Below are 24,767 nucleotides of genomic sequence, written 5' to 3' on the forward strand. Positions count from 1 at the left end.
ATACAAGATACTACTACTTTGAAGATAGTGGGTGGAGGAATTTTTCTTTAACACAGACAAGCAGGGAGAATGGATGTGGTATCTTTTCCAAGAATGGCCTGAATATTCTAAGGCCTTTTATGGAATTTCTCTCCTTCTTAAGAGACTTTATTCTGTCCTATTAAAATTACAAATTGACTTCTTAAGTTAGATGAAAGACTTGGAAAGAGGTTGTAAAGCAAATATGTGCAAGTCAAAAGTTTACAGCAGAGAACAGAAAGTTGGTTACCAGGATGCTGGGATTCACAGCAAGACATAGATCTAGGAGACAAGTAATCAAGTGATGAGGAAAGACAAGCCCTTGTCAGGTAGGGAGAAGGTAGGGCTCAGAATTCAGGAGGCCTTATTACTTGAAATTACAAATATTACTAGTGAGTAAAATGGGCCAAAGAGAATGTGTGACTTTTACAGAGCTACTGATCCTCTGCCCTGTCATACACTTTTTGATTACTTATGAAGTGCCTCCAAGGCTTATACCTGCTAATATGAAGAAGAGGATGTAGCAGAGGCTTGAGAGGTCCTCAGAACTTTATGCCTTAGTAAACCCTGGCAATGTGTCCAATGATTTCATTCATTTTTACAATATTAGCATTGCTCCATTGGGAAAGAGAATGGTGCCAGTTAAGCACTTAGTGTCTTCCATTCTGAGACTTTTACAATGCTTAGGAAATAGATGTTAATTCCTAAGAAGATAAGCCAGAAACAGAACCATAATAGGAAGACTGACATGTGCTAGAACTTTTCAGCTAATGTAAAATCCTTATGATATTAAGGAATTTCTATTCTAGCCCCTTTTTATCTACTGAATGATCTACAAAAATCATGGATATGAATCAGGTATGTTCCTTTATGTTTCTTATGCTTGGTATAAAGATTATCACAATTTCTCCTACTTTCTAACACTCTGACATTCAGATCTGATTCATAATGGAATGGACTACTTCATAGGAGTGAGTTCCTCATCACTAAAGGTTCCAGCAGACACTAATATACTGATGGAGTATCAGTCTAGGACAAACCCTGTAATTTTCAAGATCCCTCACTGCCCTGAAATACAGTATATTTTCCCATTTTAGGTTGCCTTTCTCTTTCTTTTTTTCCTATCCTAATGAGGTCTAGGCCAGGTAGCACCTTCTCCCCAAATAATATTACTTCATATAATTATTATGAGGAATTGGCAAGCGATTGTGTGTGTTTTATATATATATAATATATATATAATGCATATGTATATAATAGTGATAAAAATTCANAATTATCTTTTTACAGCCATCATTTTCTTGAATTACTTAATATTTTATGTTATATTTATATTTCTTAAAGACTATAACCAAATAATCTTTTTATTTTTTATTTCCCACAGTTTATAGACAAGGGATGAACACATATGGTCAATGAGTATGGAAAATGTAAGCTTTATAAAGAATGAATAAATAATGCAGTTTAAAAATCACACTGTATTTAATCTTATAACTCCAATTTAGTATTCATGTGGCCTGGAAAAGACTTATGCATCAGTTTTCTCATTAAAAAATGGGGTCAAATATCTCTACTATGCCTTCCTGGGTATATTGTTACAACCAGAGATTTAGGTATATATGAAGGACCATTCAAACAGTGCACTTTCATTTGGTTATTGCCAACTTAGTTACAATATAGCATGTCTGGAGAATTCACAATGGAAAGAACCATTTAGTGGACTATTGTGATTACAAATGTTTGAGTTTTTTCTCTTCCAAAAAACAGAGCAAATTTCGGGCTTCCAGTATATTCAATGTAACTGTTTTTTAACAATATAAAGATTAAAACTAGCTTACATCTCTAATGAACAATTAGGAATTTCAAGTCTGAAAAAACAACAGATCACCACAGTTCTCTATTAAGATTGTATTTTGGGGCTACCTGGCCATGCTTAGGTACTGTCATGACATCCTGAGAATATTAGGTGGTTGTTGCAGAACTCTAACATAAACAATTATGTTAAAACACAATTGTAAATAACTTATTTGACAAGAGGATGGTTATTTAAGGCCAAAGCTTGTAATGGTCAACTCCTCATTGCTTACTCAGTCGAGAGTGAATATAAAATCCACAAGCTTGGGTGTTATATGGAAACCAACTTGACAATAAACTATTTTTTTAAAAAAAGAAAATCAGTTTACCATAAATGTAAGAGTTGGTTCCTATGCTCTCAGTTCTATTCCATTTAAATATATGCCTTTTTGTCAGAATCACACTGTCTTGATTTCTGTAACTATATAGTAAATTTTGAAATTGAAAAAAAAAATCCACAAGCTATTCAATTTCTGCTCCCCACAGCTGTGTGAATTGTCTTCCTACAAAAATAAATCTCAATCACATGACTCCCTGCTACATTCCAAATACAACCCCAATTCCATGGCTTGAAAATCAGTGCTTTTTACAAGAAGGTCTCTGCTGCTTTTCTTTAAATTTATTTTAAAAATATTGACTTATTGTGTACTATGTGCTCTCACTGTGTTGTTAGGGCTAGCGGTTCCTCACTGTTCCTGAAACATGCTCTAAATTCTTCTGTCCCTTCTGTCTTTGCTTTATCTGTTTGCTTTATCTGAGATATAGTTTCTTCTCCTAGCCATCTGGCAAAATCCTACCTATCCAGGTCAGGTTGAGATTCCATCTTCTCTTGCCACCCATATGCACAAAGTTCTCTGGCAATAGCACTGCTACAGCAGATAGATCACTAGCTCATCTCACAGTCTTTCCCTGAAATTGTGCTTTCTTAGGGGCAGAGGGCTGTGTCTTTTACTTTCATCCACCACAACACTTAGCTTGGAAAGGTGACCTGAAATTAAAATCTTAAGAATAACCTCACTAACTGGCCATATTTAGTTAATTCATATCATTGCCAAAAAAGTGATTTGGGTGAATTGGATCAAATGTATATGTACTGATGAATTGCTTCAACCCTGTTAACAGTGGCATTGGTAATTTGGATTCATTTCAATTCAGTCAAAATCCGGGATTTGTAAAACCTGGCATAAGTAAAAGGGGCAAAGGAAATAGAAACATTTTCTTTATAAATGTTTTAATTTAAATTTCAAAGCAAGAGCTATTATTTCCTTTACCAAATGTGATTTTATGTTTATTCTCTCTCCTGTAATGCAGTCTGAAAGCTATTTTTTTTTTAAACAAAGCAGTGTATATAACATTGTATCTAGATGTTACGATGGCTACACTTAAAAATTTGTTTAGAGCTTTATCTGAATTTTTTAAAAGGCTGTGTATAAAAGACACCAGTACAATTAGCTGAAAGCAAAGAACTCCATTAAGCTATATTTTGCCATCTATGAGATGCTAGATGTCAACACCATTGGTATTTTTCCCCCAGAGATTTGATTGATTCACTTGACACTATGCAATGTTAATGTGCTTAAAAAGTATACTCCTCTTTCTTTTCTGATTTACCCCTATTCAATCACCCTCTGGTGGGTTAGGTCTAGAGTAGTTAATTCAGTCAAAGGCACACTCTGTTCCTGGTTAGGCAGTCCCTAAATCTGTTTGGCTTACTCTGCTGTGCCAGCCTAGGTCCCCATGGTCCTTCAATGGCTCTCCTTTGAAACTCAGAGCAGGTGATAAATCATCTTCTCTTCTGAACCCTATCCTATCCCTCTTATTGTCACAGTCTTCAGTTGGTCTCTCAAACAGAAGGTAGCCTACAAGTCCAGAGGCCTTCCCAAATTTCCCTTCTTTATAATACTTTCATTTCTTCTCCTAAAATATATTAGTTGGGAGATAGAATGATTTTTTTTTCTCTACCTTTTCAATGTCATAAAATGGAATTTTCTCCAGTATATCCTTGAAGTCATCCATGACCCAATCAGTGTTTGAGGTAATTGAGAGGAAGGGGATAAATAATTTATTTAACACCTTGTAGTTTTAGAGCTTCCAAATATATTTAAGTACATGTATATTTCTATTAATTATTCTAAATATACTAAAAAGGATGAGTAATGCTAAAGTACCTTAAAACTAAATATTTTTCTCACTTCTCTGTATGATAATTTGCTTTAGTTTTTTCTTTTATTCTATAGCTTCGTATTACTGTCTATAATCCAGAGCCTAAATTTAACATGGGTTTTATCAAATGGATTTGCATGGAGTAAGGAGTTAATTTTGTATGTCTTAAAGGCAAGAATAGTATATATAGAAAGAGGAATACAGCATGTATTGTCAACTGCCAACCTTATAAAAAAAGATTAAAGGTATTTATTCCTACGAATGAATGATATCAAACTAAGGTAGTTGTCTAAGAGACAAAAATAAGTGTTCTTATTATATAAGAATAATTTTACCAGTACCGTTAATTTCTCTATTGGTATTTTAAACTAAAAAGGGTCTTGTTTACATGAAGAAAACCCAATATTCATTTTAGACTATTTTTTCTTTATGTATCTGATCACCCAGAGTGAATGTTTACAGATACTCTTGAGAAGATATATTTTTGTTGGTATATTTTTTGTTTTGAAATGTGATATTTTTGTATTACATTTTTCAGGTTCTGTTTTATTTGTTCACAATCTTGAAGGAATTGTTAACCCCAGGTAAAGGAAAAAGGAAGTCACAACTTAGGGAAAATGAGTTTGATTTAACATGATCTAATTGTTTTGCATATAACATAACCACTAATAATTAAAATTAATTTATTTGATTAGATGTGAATGATGTAGTTATTAATTATTTCATATATATATACATATATATATCATCTCTCCCATTAATTTCAAAGTAAATCAGAATGAAAAGAAACACTTAAAAGGAAATGTTAAATTTTGGTTACATTGGCAAATCTAACAAAGACAGTTCATCTTTATACTTCTACTAATATCAAATTCTAAAGTGAGAAGGGACATTCGAAATTTCGGTTTAACCCACTCACTGTACTTGTCTATGAGATTATTGCCCAGGAAAGCCAAGTGACTGGTTTTTTGTCACAAAGCTGATTAGGAATTGAGCTGAGACTTGATCCAGAAAATTCCTGACTTCGGATCTAGGACTTTTTTTCCACTGTCTCATATTACTTACAAAATAAAATTCAATATAAACTGAGCTTTATATATATTTCGTCTTACTACAGCTGTGGTTTTCTAGTGATTCCCAAACTGTTTAGAGAAGAATAAATGGATATCAACAGGTTGGGGGGAAGCATTTTAAATTGGATTTTCAGGCATAAATTGCGTTTGGATCCATCTCTTCAGCCAAAATCAAAGGGATATTTTAGCCAGAATCTCTCTCTGTTAACCCTACTTCCATCATCCTTCTCTCCCTTTGCCATGATGTCATTCATTTATCTTAAACAAGAGTATGGGGGAAGGAGATCTTTTTTCACTCCTCTATCGGGAACATTGATGTTCTATAGCATTTGGCTCAATGAGATTCCCACTTCAGTTAGTTGATTACCACAAAAATGTGTAATATAAAAGGAGTTATTACAAGAGAAGGACTTGGTAGATAAGAAACGAATACGTCTTGTCTAAGGCTGATGTGTATATCTGACTATTGGTTGATGTTTAATGTCTGCTTAAACTCATGTTTAAATCCTGTGAAGAATTAAAGAATTTCCAAAATTACTATTCCTTGAGGAGTATGATAGGCAGACTTATTCCATTTATTTATTGTATCATATTTACTCTTAAAAATTCTTTAAATTACACTAGTATGTAGCAATATAACTTCTAGGGAGTAATGTGTAAATGTTGACAAAATTAATCAAGTAAATAAAAATGAGAAATAAATCAAATTTGCATAATGAAGTTTTTCCAATTACTCAGCTTTACAAAATTACTTTCAATTTGACATAACATAAAATAATGAAAGAAAGTAATTGTTTGAATCAAATTGATTTTTCTCTATTATTTCTTAGCATTCCATAAATAATAAAATTTTACATCTGAGTGTAGATTTTAAAAATTATTCATACTCAACAAATAAAAGTGTATTAACTTACGGCCCTGATGCTCTCAAAATGTCCACCTTCTTTCTCGAAATCAATAGGCTGTCCTTTTAGTGTCCAGTAGAAAGTGACATCCAAACTAGCATCGTGAATTGCTTTGCAATTAAGGACAATGCTTTCTCCCACTGTTAACTCTGTTCTTTTAGGAGTAAGTTCTATTCTTGTAGGTTCTACAGAAATAAAAATACATCAATTAAAATAATCAACAGTATTTCCCTGCATTTTCTAATTTAAATAATAGAGAAAAAGATAAGCAAGGGATCTATGCAACGTAGTTGCTCTAGATACGTATCTTTAAATAAACTGTTATTAATTGAAATATTACCTTTTTTGTATGGTAGGGCATTTTACTATGCTTTTGTAGGAGATTGATGGTTTAAAAGTTACTGTTCCCTTGGTGAGAGGGAGGAAGGCAAACCATGAGACACTCGACTACTGAGAATGAACTGGGGACTGATGTGGGTAGGAGAGAGGGGGCGGGGGGTGATGGGCATGGAGGAGGGCACTTGTTGGGATGAGCACTGGGTATTATATGGAAACCAACTTAACAATAAACTGTAAAAGAAAAACAAAGTTATATTCCCATTAAGATGTAAACTTGGATGAAAAAGACAAGAAAATGCATAACTATGAGCAGCATTTGGCCTTCCAGAAGAAGGAAAATTAGGGGGAAAAAAGCCATAAACTCCCTGTCTACCTTTAAGGATCCTCAAGTATAAATCAAAGGATTTTTTTTTTACAATAAAATATGTTTCATATTTAAGGAGGAAGAATTCAGGTGAGTTCACTTCTTTAAAAGTTATAGGAGGTACCTCCCATCAAAATACATTTTAACAGAGATAAAACTACAACTATACCAACTTACATTTGCTTTATACTCTATAAAACCCTTTTATGTATAGAAAAAGCACCTCTCTAGCTGATTATAAAATAATCTTGATAAATTGTGGGTGGTTTAATTTAGTTCCAGAAAGAAAGGTAAATTATTGAATGGAAAATTTTTTGAGAAAATATGTGTATGTTTAATTACTCAATTATTCAATTCAATTTTTAAAAATAGATGATTGTTACTGTGTTTAGAATAACTTTGAACCAGTAAAGGCTAATACTGCTATTCATCTAAGGGTTAGTTAAGCTAGTGATCAAATAATTGAAATATGATTTTTTAAAATGAAGTAGGAAGTTGATGGAGATAGGATTTTGATTTAGTCCTTTTCCCTAGTTAGATTCCTGATTGTAGATACCTTAAGAATACTGACACAAATGATTACAAATTAGGCTAATTTTCCTATTCTAGCTCTATTGTTGGCAATAGCATAGTTTGATGAAGCGCTGTTCTTAACCACTGATAAAACCCTTTAATATTCAACAAACTTCTAAGCAGTCAGAAAGAAAAAGAATGTAAATATTAACATTCTAGAAGTCAGATATTCCATGTGGCCTTCTAAATTCGGACTTTATCAGAGAAGACAAGTGATCACAGCATAGTATAGTTTAAACTTTGTGAGAATTGGAATGTTCTGAGTAACTAAATATTCCATTTAGCTTGTGATTTACAGAAAACTTTTTTGTTATTATTTTAAAAATGTCTGTGAAGCCAGCATTGCTTCATTATGACAAACATTGTTTAGCACAATAAGACACAGATTAGCAGACTGAATTGGATTCCCATAATGTATGCTGTAAATGAAAGCATCATTTAAACTACATTCCCTCCTTCTGTTAATGTTTGCCTCTTTTCTAAACTATCAGAGTGCTGGCTATTTTAATGACATTTTTATTTCTAAGGAAAAAGAAAACATTTCTACATTTGTATAGCCAAAGTATGATTCACTATATAATACATGCCTACATGGAAAAAATTGATTGAAGATATAGTGCAGTTGTGAAAAATATTTCTTTGCCAATTGATGAGATCTTTCTGCCTAACATATGAGATATTCTTTGTACTAAACAATGATATGTAGTCTCAAAAAATGTTCTAAGTCAAATCTAGTTCACTTTAGAACTAGAAAACTGACAGAAACATTTAAGTGGCAATATTTATAACACTATAAAATGACAGTATATAAAAAATTCCATTGATGCAAGCACCAAAGAGCAGTTCAGGTGAGTGTCTATCTGATGCACACTCAAACGCCACACATTCCTTTCCTCTTTCAGCTATCCCTTGTTCCCTAGCTCCCCAGATTTAGTGGTAACAAAAGACTATTACTGATTGATGCTAAAATTAATTTTGATGGAGGAAAAATATTTTTATACTGTTGGAATACTTTCAAATTTTGAGACAGCAAGTAAAACTTCAGAAAGCTTTCTTTATCCTCTCACATATTTTGTTCAAATGTTTGTTCTACCAACAAAGTATTTCTTCCTTTAAGGTCTCCTAAATAATGGAAGGGACAATTTGGCTGTTAGTTCTATGTTTGCAATGTATCTTATCAATAGGATCATGCACGCACATATGTATAAACACATTTTACATGCATATTGTATTTATTTGCTTTCTGACAAAGCCATGAAACTATGTTTGTAACACGGTTAGCCACAGTTTCTTACCTTTTACAGATACTGAAGCTATGATTTCAGCAGAACCAAAGACATTTTCCCCTTGGCAAACGTACTTTCCCTCATCTGATTTAGAAGCATTTAGGATCCGAAGACTTCCGTCTGGAAGAATAGCTATTCTGAAAATTATTAAAAAAGGGTTTTTTCCTCTTTTACTGCATATCAGCTAAGTAGTAAAAAACTCTGATGACGTCTGAAATCACCTCCACGGTAATGATAAATAAGATAAAGGTATCACTGTGAAATTAGGTGGTAGTAGAAATGTTTTACCCTTCATGAAATTATGCAATAAACCCACTTAATATCTTCTTGTATTTAAAAGGGCTAGGGAATTACAGATTACTTTTCTTTTGACACTGTTTGACAGTTAACTTTAAAACTTATGGGAAAAGGTGACCCTGAATTTGGTTATTAAAACATAATATCACCCAGCGATATTTTAATATGAAGCTCGAGTATTTCACTTCAAACCCAGAGTGACCTCAAAAATCAAATATAAAAAGAAACAGCATAAAAACATAGGGGAGGACAAGTACAGAACATAAAATTAATTGTATACAGCCAAGAAATGATTTATGGTGGTTTCTCTACACTGCCATCAGTGCGGCAAGGGTATGAAAATGAGACCTGATACCTGATACCTGGGCTGCCCACACTGCACTTTTTAAATATAAAAACATGATATCTGAGGTTGCATTTGGGCTTTTTTGAGACCTTTGTTAAAAGTGGACCTTGAGACTTACATGAAGGTGAAAAATTAAAGCCTTATTAAAAAATTTTTAGAAGTTCAGTGAAAATGAGGTTGACATTTGGGATTACCGTATTATCCTGTGTATTCATCCTTTCAGAAATATATGGATTTCAAAATTAATTAGTACTTTTGTCCTTTTCTCGCTTCTATGCTCCTGAAATATAACCCATTATATCACCAATGAATCAAGCAGCCTGAAGTAAAATAGAAGCTGTTGGAATCATTTTATTTGTTATGCCACTAGAGTTTGGAATGACTTTTAGGAAAGAGGAAGTAACAGGCTTTTGATAAGAACCAGTGGCCCTACTGAATTTAAATCCTAAAATGGGATCATTTGGTTCTGAAAAGAATAGTTTATTTCATGTTAATATGATAATATTAAACTTTTAAGAATCAAGAATATGTTTAGCTATACCTTTCATATCATTTTAAGGTATGCATTCAATCTTGCCAATCACCCAGAACTGAGTTATTAAATACACTGAACTTTGTAACAATTGGATTAGATTCTAGGTTGCTGACTATTGCTTGTGAATTTATAACTACATACTGTCGTCAGTAAAGATACCAGTTAAAAACATCATATTCTTTTCAATACACATCAGACCTGCCTTACAACGTATAAGGAAGACAAACTTAGAAGCAAGCCAAACTTGGAATGGAGAATTTGATTTTGTAATGTATGTCTAGGAGAGATAACTAACTTGAGATGCTAGGAAAACACAGTGCCCTTAAAAGTTAAATAAATTCATTCAGGATGGTCATACATATCTCCTATATCTTTGGTTAGTTTTATTCCTAGCTATTTTATAGTTTTTTGTGCAGTTGTGAATGGAATCAGTGTCTTGATTTCTCTTTCTGTTGCTTCATTGTTGGTGTATAAAAATGCAAACGATTTCTGTATGTTGATTTTGTACCCTGCAACTTTGCTGAATTCATGGATCAGTTCCAGTAGGCTTCTGGTGGAGTCTGTCGGGTTTTCCATGTAGAGTGTCATGTCGTCTGTGAAAAGTGAAAGTTTGACTTCTTCTTTGCCAATTCTGATGCCTTTTATTTCCTTTTGTTGTCTGATTGCTGATGCTAGGACTTCCAGCACTATCTTAGACAACAGTGGTGAGAGTGGACATCCCTGTCGTGTTCCTGATTTCAGGGGGAAAGCTCTCAGTTTTCCCCCGTTGAGGATGATGTTAGCTGAGGGCTTCTCATAGACGGCTTTATAGTAAGTTCCTTCTATCCTGACTTTCTCAGGGGTCTTTATTAAGAAGGGATACTGTATTTTGTCAAATGCTTTCTCTGCATCTACCAACAGGGTCATATGGTTTTTATCTTTTCTTTTGTTAATGTGATGTATCACATTGATTGATTTNTAATTCTCTTTATTTGCTCGGTCTCTGTCTGGCTTGGGAATCAAGGTGATGCAGGCTTCATAGAATGAGTCCAGAAGTTTTCCTTCCATTTTTATTTTTTGGAATAGCTTGTAAAGAATGGGTATTGACTCTGATTTAAATGTCTGGTAGAATTCCCGAGGGATGCCATGTGGCCCAGGGCTCTTATTTGTTGGGAGACTTTTGATAACTGATTCAATTTCTTCACTATTTATGGGTCTGTTCAGATTTTCTCTCTCTTCCTGTGTGAATTTTGGTAGTGTGTGTGTGTTTAGGAATTTGTTCCATTTCTTCTAAGTTGTTCAGTTTGTTGACACATAATTTTTCATAGTATTCCTTGATAAGTTCTTGTATTTCTGAGGGATTGGTTGTAATAAGTCCATTTTTATTCATGACTTTGTCTCTTTGGGTGCTCTTCTGTTTCTTTTTGAGAAGCCTGGCTAGAGGTTTGTCAATTTTGTTTATTTTTTCAAAAACCCAACTCACGGTTTCATTGATATCTTCACCTGTTTTTTTGGATTCTATATTCTTTATTTCTGCACTGATTTTTATTATTTATCTTCTTCTACTAGGGTTGGGGTGCTCTTGTTGCTCTCCTTCTGGTTCCTTTAGGTGTGTTGTGAGATTTTGTACTTGCACTTTTTCTGATTTCTTGAAATAGGCCTGGAGTGCAATGTACTTTGCTCTTAGGACTGTCTTTGCCGCATACCATAGAGTTTGGATTGTTGTATTTTTATTATCATTTGTTTCCATATATTTTTAAATTTCTTCTCTAATTGCCTGATTGGCCCATTCATTCTTTAGTAGGGCGTTCTTTAACCTCCATGTTTTTGGAGGTTTTCCAGACTTCTGCCTGTGATTGATTTCAAGGTTCATAGCACTGTGATCTGAAAGTGTGCATGGTATGATCTCAATTCTTTTATATTTATTGAGGGCTGCTTTATGACCCAGTATGTGATCTATCTTGGAGAATGTGCCATGTTCACTTGAGAAGAAAGTGAATTCCATGGCCTCAGGATGTAGAGTTCTAAATGTATCTGTCTAATCCATCTGGTCCAATGTGTCATTCAAGTCCATTGTTTCTTTAGTGATTTTCTGTCTAGTTGATCTATCCAGTGCTGTAAGTAGAGTATTAAAGTCCTCTGCTATTAGCACATTCTTATCTATAAGCTTGTTTCTGTTTGTGATTAATTGTTCAATGAATTTGGGTGCTTTCGTATTCGGTGTGTAGACATTTACAATTGTTAGCTTTTTCTGATGGATAGATGCTGTAATTATTATATAATGCCCTTCTTCATCCCTTGTTACTGCCTTTCTTTTAAAGTCCAGTTTGTCTGTTATAAGTATAGCTACTCCAGCTTTTTTTTTGACTTCCAGTAGCATGATACATATTTCTCCATCCCCTTACTTTCAATCTGAAGGTGTTCTCAGGTGTAAAATGAGTCTCTTGTAGACAGCAAATAGAGGGATCTTGTTTTTTTTATCCACTCTGCTACCCTATGTCTTTTGATTGGAGCATTTAGTCCATTTACATTCAGTGTTTTCTTGAAAAATATGGGTTTAGAGTCACTGTGTTCTCTGTAGGATTCATGCTTGTGGTGGTGTTTCTGGTACCTTGTGTTCCTTCCAACATTTCCCTCATAGAGTCTTCGGATGTCTTGTAGGGTTTAGTGGTGATGAATTCTTTCCATTTTTGTTTATCTGGAAAGACTTTTATCTCTCCTTCTATTCTGAATGACAAGCTTTCTGGATAGAGGATTNGATATGTCATGCAGAATATTGATTCCCGTTTTGTCTGAGGAGAGTTCTCTGTGCCTCTTGGATTTCAATGTCTGCTTTCTTCCCCAGATTGGGAAAGTTCTCTGATATAATTTGTTCAAGGACTCCTTCAGCACCTTTCCCTCTTTCTTCCTTTTCTGGAATTCCTATGATAAGGATATTGTTCTGTTTGATTGTATTACTCAGCTCTGGAAGTCTCCTTTCATGTCCCTGGATCAGTTTATCTCTCTTTTTCCTGGCTTCTTCTTTTTCTGTAATTGTAGTCTTGTAATTCACCTATTCTCCTCTCTGCCTCTTCAGTCCGTGCATTGGACAGCTCCATTTTATTATGCATCTCCTTTATAGCATTTTTTAATTCATCACAACTATTTTTAAGGTAATAGTCTTTGTAGCAATAGCTTCTCTTATGTCTTCCATGCCTTTTTCAAGCCCAGCGATTAATTTTGTGACTATTGTTCAAAATTCTTGTTCAGTTATGTTGCTTATATCTGTTTTGAGAAGTTCTTTAGCTGTCATTTCTTCCTGGAATTTCTTTAGAGGAGAGTTCTTCCGTTTCATCATTTTGGCTAGCTTTCTGTCTCTTGTTAGTTTTCAAAGCTTGTTATGCACTCTGCACTTGTGAGTACTACTGTATTAAAGAAGCCTCTTTGTCCAAGGCCTGTTCATTCAGAAAGTGTTCTTTGAATTGTGTCTTTTAGTATCTCTTGTTGAGACTTTGGTTATTTTATTTCCCTACTCATAGTGGTATTCGGGAATCTTCACCATGTGTACTTTGGCTTGTTTCTTGAGGTAGCCCTGGAAAAGAAAACAGACAGACAAACACACAGGGAACAAAGGCACACAAACACACTGACAAATCCAACAGACACTCAAACTGAAAGGGAAAAAGAAAAAGAAGATGGAAGGAAAAAAAGGAGGAAGGAGGAAAAACAAATCATAAAAATAAAAATAAAAATGTAAAAAAGAAGAAAAGAAAAGAAAAAAAAAATCCAAAAGACAAAGATAGTCTAAAAGCAAAAAACCAGAATTCCCAACTACAAATAAAGAGCAGGGTATATACAGTGCTGATGGAAGAGCATATACAAAGAAAGAAATGAAAGGGAAGGGAGGAAGTGAAACTGGACGATGACCAGGCAGAGAGAATAAGAGGCTTAATTCAGAGAGAGAAACAGGGGAATATGGTAAGAGGCGAGGAGAAAGTAACAAAGATAATGTTACTCAGAGAAACTATATAGTCTGATTACTCCAGAGAGAGATAGAAGGGTAGCAGTGGAAGTGTAGAATATACATCTAGAGAATGGATTAAATGTGACTGTTTAAACAAACCAATAACCAGAGTGCCCAGTCTGGAGGGGAGGGATACGAATGAGACAAGGGAAAATATACTGAATAGAAAGAATTGATCTAGAATTAATCAAGGCAGTGCATCCATGTTGGTCTTGCCCTGGGCTCACGTAAAACAAAAAAGCAATCTCTAGTGGGGATGGGCAGGTCTTAATCTCCACTGCGATCTGCCAGCCCCTCCCTGAGACCCCACCTCCGTGGTTGTGGGGAGAAAAATGTGGTGCCCCAGTCCCTTCTTGAACCAGGCATTGCAAATCCCTCTTTTGGGTCCAATCTCCTTGTTGCGGAGGTGCAGCAAAGTTGGGCCATGTTCTGTGTCCCAAGTCCCCCCTCGTTTCCAGTCCCAGTCCACGCACTTTATTGATACTGCCCGAAATACAGTCCCGCAGGTCTCCCCAAAATACAGTGCCACAGGTCTCCGCTTCCCAGCCGCCAGGGTCGAGCAAGGGGAGGGGTGGCGTAGCCTCAGGTCAGCTGCCTTCCTGCTGCCACAGGGGATGGAGCCGGGAGAGCAGAGGAGCAGTTTCTCCTGGCGCCAACCCAAGGCACCCAGTTCAAACTCAGCACCCCAGCTAGAACTAAGAACACTTTCCATCGGAGCCAAGGTTTTTCTCTTCTCCAGCGACAGTTCTATGAGCTGTTTCAGTCGCTCTTTCTTTTCCCCTCAACTCACCGCAGCTGCCCACAAGTGGGGCTCCCTTACCTCCCTCTGTATCTTGGTCCAGGCCCGCTTTTATCTTCCCCAGTTCGCACTCACGCACTTATGAGGTTGTCTTCCCAGTGTACTCTGTCTCTTTCTCTTCCCAAACTCCTGTGGCTCAGTGTCCTATGACTTCAGGCCTTCTCTGTTTGAGAGATGGGTGCGAGCGAAATGCACATAGCTCCCTATTTCTCTGCCATCTTCCATTCAAGATGGTCAATGCAAAGTTCTATTCATTATTTACATAATGCTCATTTTCTATAAAAATGAAATATATGTATTCCATTTAAATTCCAAAGATAAACTATTATAAAAAGATGTATTTGAAATTAAAACACACTTTTTCTTTTTTATATATATATATATTTTTATTTCTAGGAGAGAGAGACAGCGTGAGCAGGGGAGGGTCAGAGAGAGAGGGAGACAGATTCTGAAATAGGCTCCAGGCTCTGAGCTGGCAGTCAGCACAGAGCCCGACGCGGGGCTCGAACCCACGAACCAAGAGATCATGACCTAAGCGAAAGTCAGACACTTAACCGACTAAGCCACCCAGGCGCCCCTAAAACACACTTTTTCTAAACACATAGGCATTATCTTTTGAGAATTACAAACTTTAATGAAATTTAGTTAAATTACTACAATTTATGCGGGTCACTAATATCTTTAAAATATTTGGATCTTACTGATTGGCATAAATTCTCATCGAGCAGGTGAGAAGTTTGGCTTAAAATCCACTTCCTTTAAAGAAATAAATATATCTTAGACACTGGCAGTATTTCAGCTCTTGATTTAAGATCAGTCCTTCCTCACTGACAGAAGGCAATATATTATACTCTCTTTTAAGATAGTTTATTAACACCCCTGTACTTTAGGCCACTTGGGGGATGAAGAATTTTGAATACAATGATGTTTTTTATCTGTCAAGTGGCAATGTCATGTAACAAAAGCCTGTCTATTGATTCAAGTTACAAATCTTTATAGGATGAGCTCATATACATTTTTTAATGTAGAAAAGAAGGGGTGCGTGGGTGGCTTAGTCGGGTAAGTGTCCGACTTCGGCTCAGGTCATGATCTCACAGTCCGTGTGTTCAAGTCCTGCATCCAGCTCTGTGCTGACAGCTCAGAGCCTGGAGTCTGCTTCAGATTCTGTGTCTCCCTCTCTCTCTCCCCCTACCCTGTTCGGTCTCTGTCTCTGTCTCTCACAATAAAATAGAGACATAAATTAAAAAAAAAAATAATGTAGAAAAGAAAAACTAAATGAGACAGTGAATGTGATTTACATTATAATGGCTGGCTATTCCACACATAATTACTTAGATAACTGAATATTTAATTAATGTTTTCTAGCGATTTCTGGCCTCGTTATCTATCTTCTCTCCTCTCCTATTACCATGTAAATGTTACATTGGAAATCTTCAAATTTGGGGATTAATTCTGCTGAGAAGTCCTCGAATTGGAGCCCTTCACTATAAGGGCATAGTGAAGTAGAGGTCTGTTGGAGGTAAGCAAAGATTTTACAAATGCAAACCAGCATTCTAGCATTGTGTGCCAAGTCGTGCTTACTATATTCTTGTCTCTCAACTTTTCCATGAGTTTCTGCCTAGACCTGGAAATATCTTGATTGACACTTTGCATGAAATTACTGGTTCTCTGGCTTGTTCATCTGCCCAATTCCAGAGTCTATCTAGGATAGCATCATGCTAACCTTTATCTTGCACAGATTTAGTGCTAATGTCTTTTCTTTTATATAAGCTTATTTACTTATTTTGAGAGAGAGAGAAAAAGAGAAAAGCCCGTACAGGCTCCACATTGACAGCCCACATCATGGGGCTTGAATCCATGAACTGTGAGATCATCACTTAAGCTGAAATCAGGAGTTGGACACTCAACTGACTGAGCCACCCAGGCACTCTTATTGCTAACTTCTTGATGCCACCTTGATTTCCAAATTTCAGAGCCATTTTACGGACCTTCCACTTCCAATTTTGGCTTATCTGTCAGATACCTCACAAGTTAGTTTATGTTCTTCCAGGTAGACTGCTGGTCTGGAGGTACTACCTACTTACCTGTTGCCACTTTAGAGATCATGCTCTGACTTCCAGATTAGATTTATTACGGTATCATATCATAGTAGATATAATATTACAGAATCATTAACTATTAATTAAGATTATATGCTTTAAAATCAGAGAGGGTTGAGGTTAAGTCACTGCCACTGACTATTATGTATGTGATTTTAAGCAGTTAATCTCTTTACATGTAAAACGTTATATCTAACTAGTTATTCAAAAGTATTAACTAGATAGTACATGTAAATTATTATACTTTAGTAGTGTTGATAGCCATTAATTGAAAGTGTACTAAAAAATATAAAGTTTGTGACACATTTTAAAAAGGAAAAAACAGAGAGTTATAAACAGCAAGTGTTTTAGGGTGTTCAGTAAGTCTTTTCTGAGGGAGTGATATTTGAGATGAGAACTGAAGGATGAGAGGAAGTTAACCAGGAGTTAAGAGTGGGAAAAGGAGAGGGGAGAGCATTTGCAAAGGGCTTGAGGTGGGAAGGACCACAAAACTTTAAAGAACAAAATGGTCAATTATGATGGAAGCATATAAAAGTGGCAGGAGAGGCCCAAGGTGAAACTGGAGAGGTAGATGGGGACAAGATCATGCAGGACCTAGTATAGTATGGGAAACACTTGGTCTTTATTTTAAGGACAAATGGAGGCTGCCATTTAAAAAAAAGAACTAGCTATATTGAGGTATGATAGGAATATAATAGGCCTACAGGTTTAAAGTACATACTTTGAAAAGTCCTCACAAATGGATGCAGATATAAAACTATTACTTCTATTACCACTTTGTGTTCTCTTCCTGTAACCTCTTCTTATCACACTCCTATCACCAGGCAATTACTGACCTACTTTCTGTCTCTATAGTAAGTTTGAACTTTTACATAATTTCATATACAAGAAATCATAAGATTATATACTCCTCTCTGTTTAGTTTATTTAGCTCAGCATAGTTAAGATAAAGTTAAGACTCATCTGTACTGTTGCAATGATAAATAATCCAATCCATTTTATTGCTGAATAGTATTCCATTGTGTGCATATACAACTACTTGTTTATCCATTCACCTTTTGGTGGATGTTTGGGCTATTTTCAGCTTGGATCTATTACAAATAAAGCTGCTATCAACATTCATGTAATATGTATTTTATGGATATTTGCTTATATTTGTTTTGGATAGGTACTTAGGACTAATTGTTGGGTCATTTGTTTTATGTGTAGGCTTAATGTTTAACTTTTTAAAGGAGATATTGTACTATTTCCAAGCAGTTATATCACTCTTTAAATTCCTAGCAGCAGCATCTGAGAATTCTTGTAACACTTGAGATGGTCAGTCTTTCTAACTTTAGCTATTATATTAACTAGGTAGTAGAATCTCTCTGCAGTTTTAAGTTGCTTTTCCTTAATGACTAATGAAGTTGAGCATCTTTCAAGTGCTTGTTACCCATCTGTATATCTTTTTGGTGAAGCAATAAAATATTTTAGCAATTTTTTATGAAATACTCTTTTTATTCAGGTTTGACAGTTTTTTAAAAAATATTCTAGATATAACTCCTTTTTCAGGTAGGATAATTGCAAATATTTTCTATCAGTTTATGGCATGTCTTAACATTTTTCCAATAGCAGAATTTCTTAAGATTGATGAAGTATAACATATTGATTATGCTTTGTGTTTTTGTGGTTGTACTAAGAAATCTTTACCTAACCTAAGGTCACAAAGTTCTTTGTTTGTTTGTTTGTTTTGGTTTCAGGAATAGAATTTAGTGATTCATCACTGACATATAGCACCCAGTGCTCAACACAAGTGTCCTCCTTAATGTCCATCACCCATTTAGCCCATCACCCACCCAACTCCCTTCATCAGCCCTCAGTTTGTTCTCTATCATTAGGAGTCTCATATCATTTGCTTCCCTCTCTCATTTATTTTCCCTTCCCATATATTCATCTGTTTTGTTTCTTAAACTCCACGTTAGTGAAATCATAAGTTATTTGTCTTTTTCTGACTTATTTCATTTAGCATAATGCACTCTAGCTCCATCCACAATGTTTCAAATGGCAAGGTTTCATTCCTTTGGTTTGATCTCTGGGTAATATTCAATTGTGTGTGTGTGTGCGTGTGTGTACACTACATCTTCTTAATCCATTCATCAGTCAATGACCTCTTTCCATAATTTGCCTATTGTTGATACTGCTGTTATAAACATCAGGATACATGTACCACTTTGGATCTGTAGTTCTATATTCTTTGGGTAAATACCCAGTAGTGTGATTACTAGATGTAGTATAGTTCTATCTAAACATTTTTGAGGAAACTTCATATTGTTTTCCGGAGTGCCTGCACCAGTTTGTATTCCCACCAACAGTGCACCAGGGTTCCTATGTCTCCACATCCTTGCCAACATCTGTTATTTCTTGTGTTTTTTATTGTAGCCATTCTGACAGGTGTTAGGTGTTATCTCACTGTAGTTTTGATTTGCATTTCTCTGATAATGAGTGATGTTGACTATCTTTTCATGTGTCTGTTAGCCATCTGGATATCTTCTTTGGAGATATGTCTATTCAAGCCTTCTGCCCAATTTTAATTGGATTATTTGTTTTGGAGTGTTGAGATATAACAGTTCTTTATAGATTTTTGGGTACTACCATTATTGGATATGTCATTTGCAAATATATTCTCCCATTTCATAGGTTACTTTTTAGTTTTGTGACTGTTCCCTTCCCTATGCAGGAGCTTTTTATTTTGATGTAGTCCTGAAAGTGTATTTTTGCTACTATTTCCCTTGCCTCAGGAGACATATCTAGAAAAATGTTGCTAAGGCCAAGTTAGAGACCTATCTGCTTGTGTTCTTTTCTAGGATTTTTATGAGTTCATGTTCCACATTTAGGTCTTTAATACATTTTGAGTTTATGTTTTGTAACATGAAAGAAAGTGGTCCAGTTTCATTCTTTTGCATGTAGCTGTTCAGTTTTACCAGTACTATTTGTTGAAGAGACTTTCTTTTTCCCAATGGATAATTTTTTCTTGCTTTGTTGGAGATTAATTGGCCATGTAAATCTGGGTTTATTTTTGGATTTTCTCTTCTGTTCCATTGATCTATGTGTTTATTTTTTGTGCCATATCATACTGTTTTGATCACTACAACTTTGTAATATAACTAGAAGTCTGGAATTATGATACCATCAGCTTTTCTTTCCTTTTTCAAGGTTGCTTTGGCAATTTGGGGTCTTTTGTGGTTCCATATACATTTTAGGATATTTTGTTCTTGTTCAATGAAAAATGCTGTTGATGTTTTTATAGGGATTGCATTTGGTGTGTAGATTACTTTGCATAGTACAGGCATTTTAACAATATTTGTTCTTCCAGTCCATGAGTATGGAATGTATTTCCATGTCTTTGTATTGTCCTCAATTTCTTTAATCAGTGTTTTATGGTTTCCAGAGTACAGGTCTTTTACCACTTTGGTTTGTTTTTTTCCTAGGTATCTCATTATTTTTGGTGCGTTTGTACATGGGATTGTGTTCTTGATTTCTCTTTCTGCTCTTTCATTATTAGTATAAAAGAATGCAGTAGATCTCTGCACATCGATTTTGTATCCTGTAACTTTACTGACTTCATTCATTAGTTCTAGTTTTTAGGTGGATCCTTTAGGGTTTTGTATATATAATATCATGTCATCTGTAAATAACATAAGTTTTATTTCTTCCCTACCAATTTGGGTTCATTTTATTTCATTTTTTTATCTGATTGCTGTGGCTAGGACTTTCAGTGCTATGTTGAATGAAAGTGGTGAGAGTGGACATTCTTGTCTTATGGCCTTAGGTGGAAAGCTGTTTTTCTGCATTAAGGATGATGTTCTTTGTGGATATTTCATAAGTGGCTTTCTTATGTTGAGGTATATTCCTTCTAAACCTACTTTGTTGAGGACTTTTATTATAAATGGACATTGTACTTTGTCAAATGATTTTTTTGCGTCTATTGAAATGATGACACAGTTTTTACTCTTTATTTTATTGATGTATTGTATCATGTTGATTTATTTCCAAATATTGAATCACCCTTGCATACTGGAATACATCCAATCCCACTTGATCATGGTGAATGATTTTTTAAGTTGTATTATTAGATTCTCTTTGCTAGTCTTCTGTTGAGAGCTTTTGCATCCATGGTCATCAAAGGTATTGGCTTGTAGTTCTCTCTATTTGTGATGTCTTTTTCTGGCATCAGATGTGTATTCTGCTCTCTTAGGATGGACTGTCTTAAGTATATCTTAAATCCTCTTGGTCCAATGTGCCTTTCAGAGTCATTGTTTCCATGTTGATTTTTTAGTTGGATGATCTGTCCATTAATATAAGTGGGGTGTTAAAGTCCCCTACTATTATTGTATTACTATAAATTTGTTATTAACTGTTTTATGTATTTTAGTGCTTCCATATTGAATACATAAATATTTACAATTATTTTATCTTCTTGTTGAATTGTCCCATTTATTACTAGTATATACTGTCTTTCTTTGTCTCTTGTTAGTCTTTGTTTTAAAGTCTACTTTATTTGATAGAAGTATTGCTATTCTGGTTTGCTTTGCATATACATTTGCATAATAGATGTTTCTTCATTCTTTCACTTTTAGCCTGCAGGTGTGTCTTTAGGTTTAAAATGAGTCTCCAGCCTAAGTGTCCATCAACAGATGAATGGATCAAGAAGATGTGGTTTATCTATACCATGGAATACTACATGGCAATGAGAAACAATGAAATCTGGCCATGTGTAGCAACATGGATGGACCTTGAGGGTGTTATGCTGAGCGAAATAAGTCAGGCACAGAAGGACAAATATCATATGTTTGCACGTATAGGAGGATTAGGAGGAACTTGACGGAGGAACAAGGGGGAGAAGAAGGGCGGAAATGGTGGGGGAAAGGGAGAGAAGCAAACCATGAGAGACTCTTGAATGCTGACAAAAACTGAGGACTGATGGATGTGGGGGGAGGGGGGATGGGCATGGAGGAGGACACTTGTGGGGATGAGCACTGAGGGGTATGTGGAAACTAATTTGACAATAAACTATTAAAAAAAAATAAAATAAAATAAAATGAGTCTCCAGTAGGCAGCATATAAATGGGCCTTGTTTTTTTTATCCATATTGTTTGATTGGAGAATTTAGTCCATTTGCATTCAAAGTAATTATTGATTGATATGTATTTAGTGTCATTTTATTACCTGTTTTGTGGTTGTTTTTGTAGTTTTTCTCTGATTCTTTCTTCTATTCTTCTCTGGATTGGTTTACTGGTTTTCTTTCATGATATATTTGGATTTCTTTCTTTTATTCTTTGCATATATTTTAGTGTTTTTTAATTTGTGGTCACCATTAGGTTTGAATATAACATCTTCTGCATACAGCAGTCTAAATTAAGTTGATGGTCTCTTCCATTTACGCCCATTCTTTATTCCTCTCTTCCCCACTAGGTATATGATATCATATTTTACATCCTTTTAATTTGTGAGTTCCTTTGACTGTTTTTTTTTTACAGAAATATTCATTTTTTTGTTACTGCTCTTGCCTTTCCTAGTTCCATATTGTTGGTTTTTCTTTTGTATTCAGAGTCTTTTTTAATGTTTCTGCAAGAAACATGACCAAAAACTCCTTTAGTTTTTGTTTGGGAAACTTTTTATCTCTTCTTCTGTTTTGAAGGATAGGTTTACGGGATAGAAATATTCTTGGCTGCAGATTTTTCCCTTTCAGCATTTTGAATATATCATGCCACTTTTATGGGTTGCAAAGTGTCTGCTGAAAAATTCACAGATAGTCTTATGGGATTTTCTTTGCATGGTACTTTCTTCTTTTGTCTTTCTGCTTTTAATTTTTTTCTTTACCATTACATTTTTGCTGTTATTTTTTTAAATTTTCATTTTGCTATTTTAATTATAATAGTTCTCCATGTGGATCTGCTTTTGTGATTTTGTTGGGGTTTCTCTGTGCCTCCTAGATATGGATATCTTATCTGTTCAGCTTGATTGCCTTCCATTACTCTAACCTTGGGGTCACTGATACATGTCTCTGCTTCTTAAAGCCTACTGTTCATTCCATCTGTTGTATTTTTCATTTCATTTCATAAACTCTTCATTTATTGAGTTCTTCATCTGGATTTAACTGATATTCTTCACTCTTTTCTCAAATCCAATGAGTATCTTAATGATCATTACCTTAAATTCTCTATTAGGCATACTATTGATTTCTGTTTTGCTTAGATCTCGTGCTGTGATTTTGTCATGTTCTTTCATTTGGGACAAATTCCTCTGTTTCCTCAGTCCATCAGTCTTTCTGTGTTAAGAAAGTTAACTTTGCTCTCTGCCTTTATTTATTTAATTTTTGCCATTTTTGCCATATTTGCCATTCCCTTTTTAAAATTTATTTCTTTTTTAATTCACATCCAAGTTAGTTAGCATATAGTGCTGCAATGATTTCAGGAGTAAATTCCTTAATGCCCCTTACTCATTTAGCCCATCTCTTCTCCCACAACCTCTCTAGCAACCCTTTATTTGTTCTCCATATTTAAGAGTCTCTTATGTTTTGCCCCCCTCCCTGCTTTTATATTATTTTTGCTTCCCTTCCCTCATGTTCATCTGTTTTGTATCTTAAAGTCCTTATATGAGTGAAGTCATATGATATTTGTCTTTCTCTGACTGACTAATTTCGCTTAGCATAATACCCTCTAGTTCCATCCATGTAGTTGCAAATAGCAAGATGTCATTCATTTTGATTGCCGAGTAATACTCCATTGTATATGTATACCACATTTTCCTTATCCATTCATCTGTCGATGGACATTTATCTTCTTTATCCATTCATCCGTTGATGGACATTTGGGCTCTTTCCATACTTTGGCTATTGTAGATAGTGCTGCTATAAACATTGGGGTGCATGGCCCCTTTCGAAATAGCATACCTATATCCCTTGGATAAATACCTAGTAGAGCAATTGCTGGGTCTTAGGGTAGTTCTATTTTAATTTTTTGAGGAACCTCCGTACTCTTTTCTAGAGTGGCTGCACCAGTTTGCATTATCACCAGCAGTGTAAAAGGAATCCTCTTTCTCCACATCCTTGCCAACATCTGTTGCTGCCCAAGTTGTTAATGTGAGCCATTCTGATGGGTGTGAGGTGGTATCTCATTGTGGTTTTGATTTGTATTTCCCTGATGATGAATGACTCTGAGCTGTTTTTCATGTGTGGGCTGGCCATCTGGATGTCTTCTTTGGAGAAGTGTCTAGTCATGTCATTTGCCCATTTCTTCACTGGATTATTTGTTTTTTGGTGTTGAGTTTGGTAAGTTCTTTATAGACTGTGGATACTAACCCTTTATCTGATATATCATTTGCAAATATCTTCTCCCATTCCATCGGCCACCTTTTAGTTTTGCTGATTGTTTCCTTCACTGTGCAGAAGCTTTTTATTTTGATGAATTCCCAATAGTTCATTTTTGCTTTTGTTTCCCTTGCTTATGGAGACATGCTGAGGAAGAAGTTGCTGTGGACAAGGTCAAAGAGGTTTTTGCCTGCTTTCTCCTCAAGGATTTTGATGGCTTCCTGTCTTACATTTAGGTCTTTCATCCATTTTGAGTTTATTTTTGTGTATGGTGTTAAAAAGTGATCCAAGTTCATTTTTCTGCATGTCGCTGTCCAGTTTTCCCAATACCATTGCTGAAGATACTGTCTTTATTCCATTGATTATTCTTTCCTGCTTTGTCAAAGATTAGTTGATCATATATTTTTGGGTCCATTTCTGGGTTTTCTATTCTGTTCCATTGATCTGAATGTCTGTTTTTGCCAGTACCATACTGTCTTGATGATTACAGTTTTGTATACAGCTTAACCTCTGGGATTGTGATGCCTCCTGCTTTGGTTTTCTTTTTCAAAATTGCTTTGGCTATTTGGGGTCTATTCTGGTTCTTTACAAGTTTTAGGATTGCTTGTTCTAGCTCTGTAAAGAATGCTGGTGTTATTTTGATAGGTATTGCATTGAATATGTAGACTATTTGGATAATATTGACATTTTAGCAATATTTGTTCTTCCTAGCCAGGAGCATAGAATATATTTTTCCATTTTTTTGGTGTGTCTTCTTCAATTTCTTTCAAAAGCTTTCTATAGTTT

General features: G+C 35.1%; 1 protein-coding gene across 1 annotated transcript in view; it reads right to left on the minus strand.

The window, feature by feature from the left end:
- The window catches only part of CNTN5 (contactin 5), a 433,319-nt gene that overhangs the window by 139,315 nt on the left and 269,237 nt on the right, over window positions 1–24,767 (minus strand). Inside the window, exons 9-10 of the mRNA XM_077766718.1 lie at window positions 8,585–8,712; window positions 6,023–6,198 (exon numbers count right to left, since the gene is read on the minus strand). Of these exons, the coding sequence (XP_077622844.1) occupies window positions 6,023–6,198; window positions 8,585–8,712 (304 nt within the window). The remainder of the gene's footprint in view (window positions 1–6,022; window positions 6,199–8,584; window positions 8,713–24,767) is intronic.

The sequence above is a fragment of the Crocuta crocuta genome, unplaced genomic scaffold, assembly GCF_008692635.1.
Source record: "Crocuta crocuta isolate KB4526 unplaced genomic scaffold, BGI_CrCroc_1.0 scaffold105, whole genome shotgun sequence".
NCBI classification, from domain to species: Eukaryota; Metazoa; Chordata; class Mammalia; order Carnivora; family Hyaenidae; genus Crocuta; species Crocuta crocuta.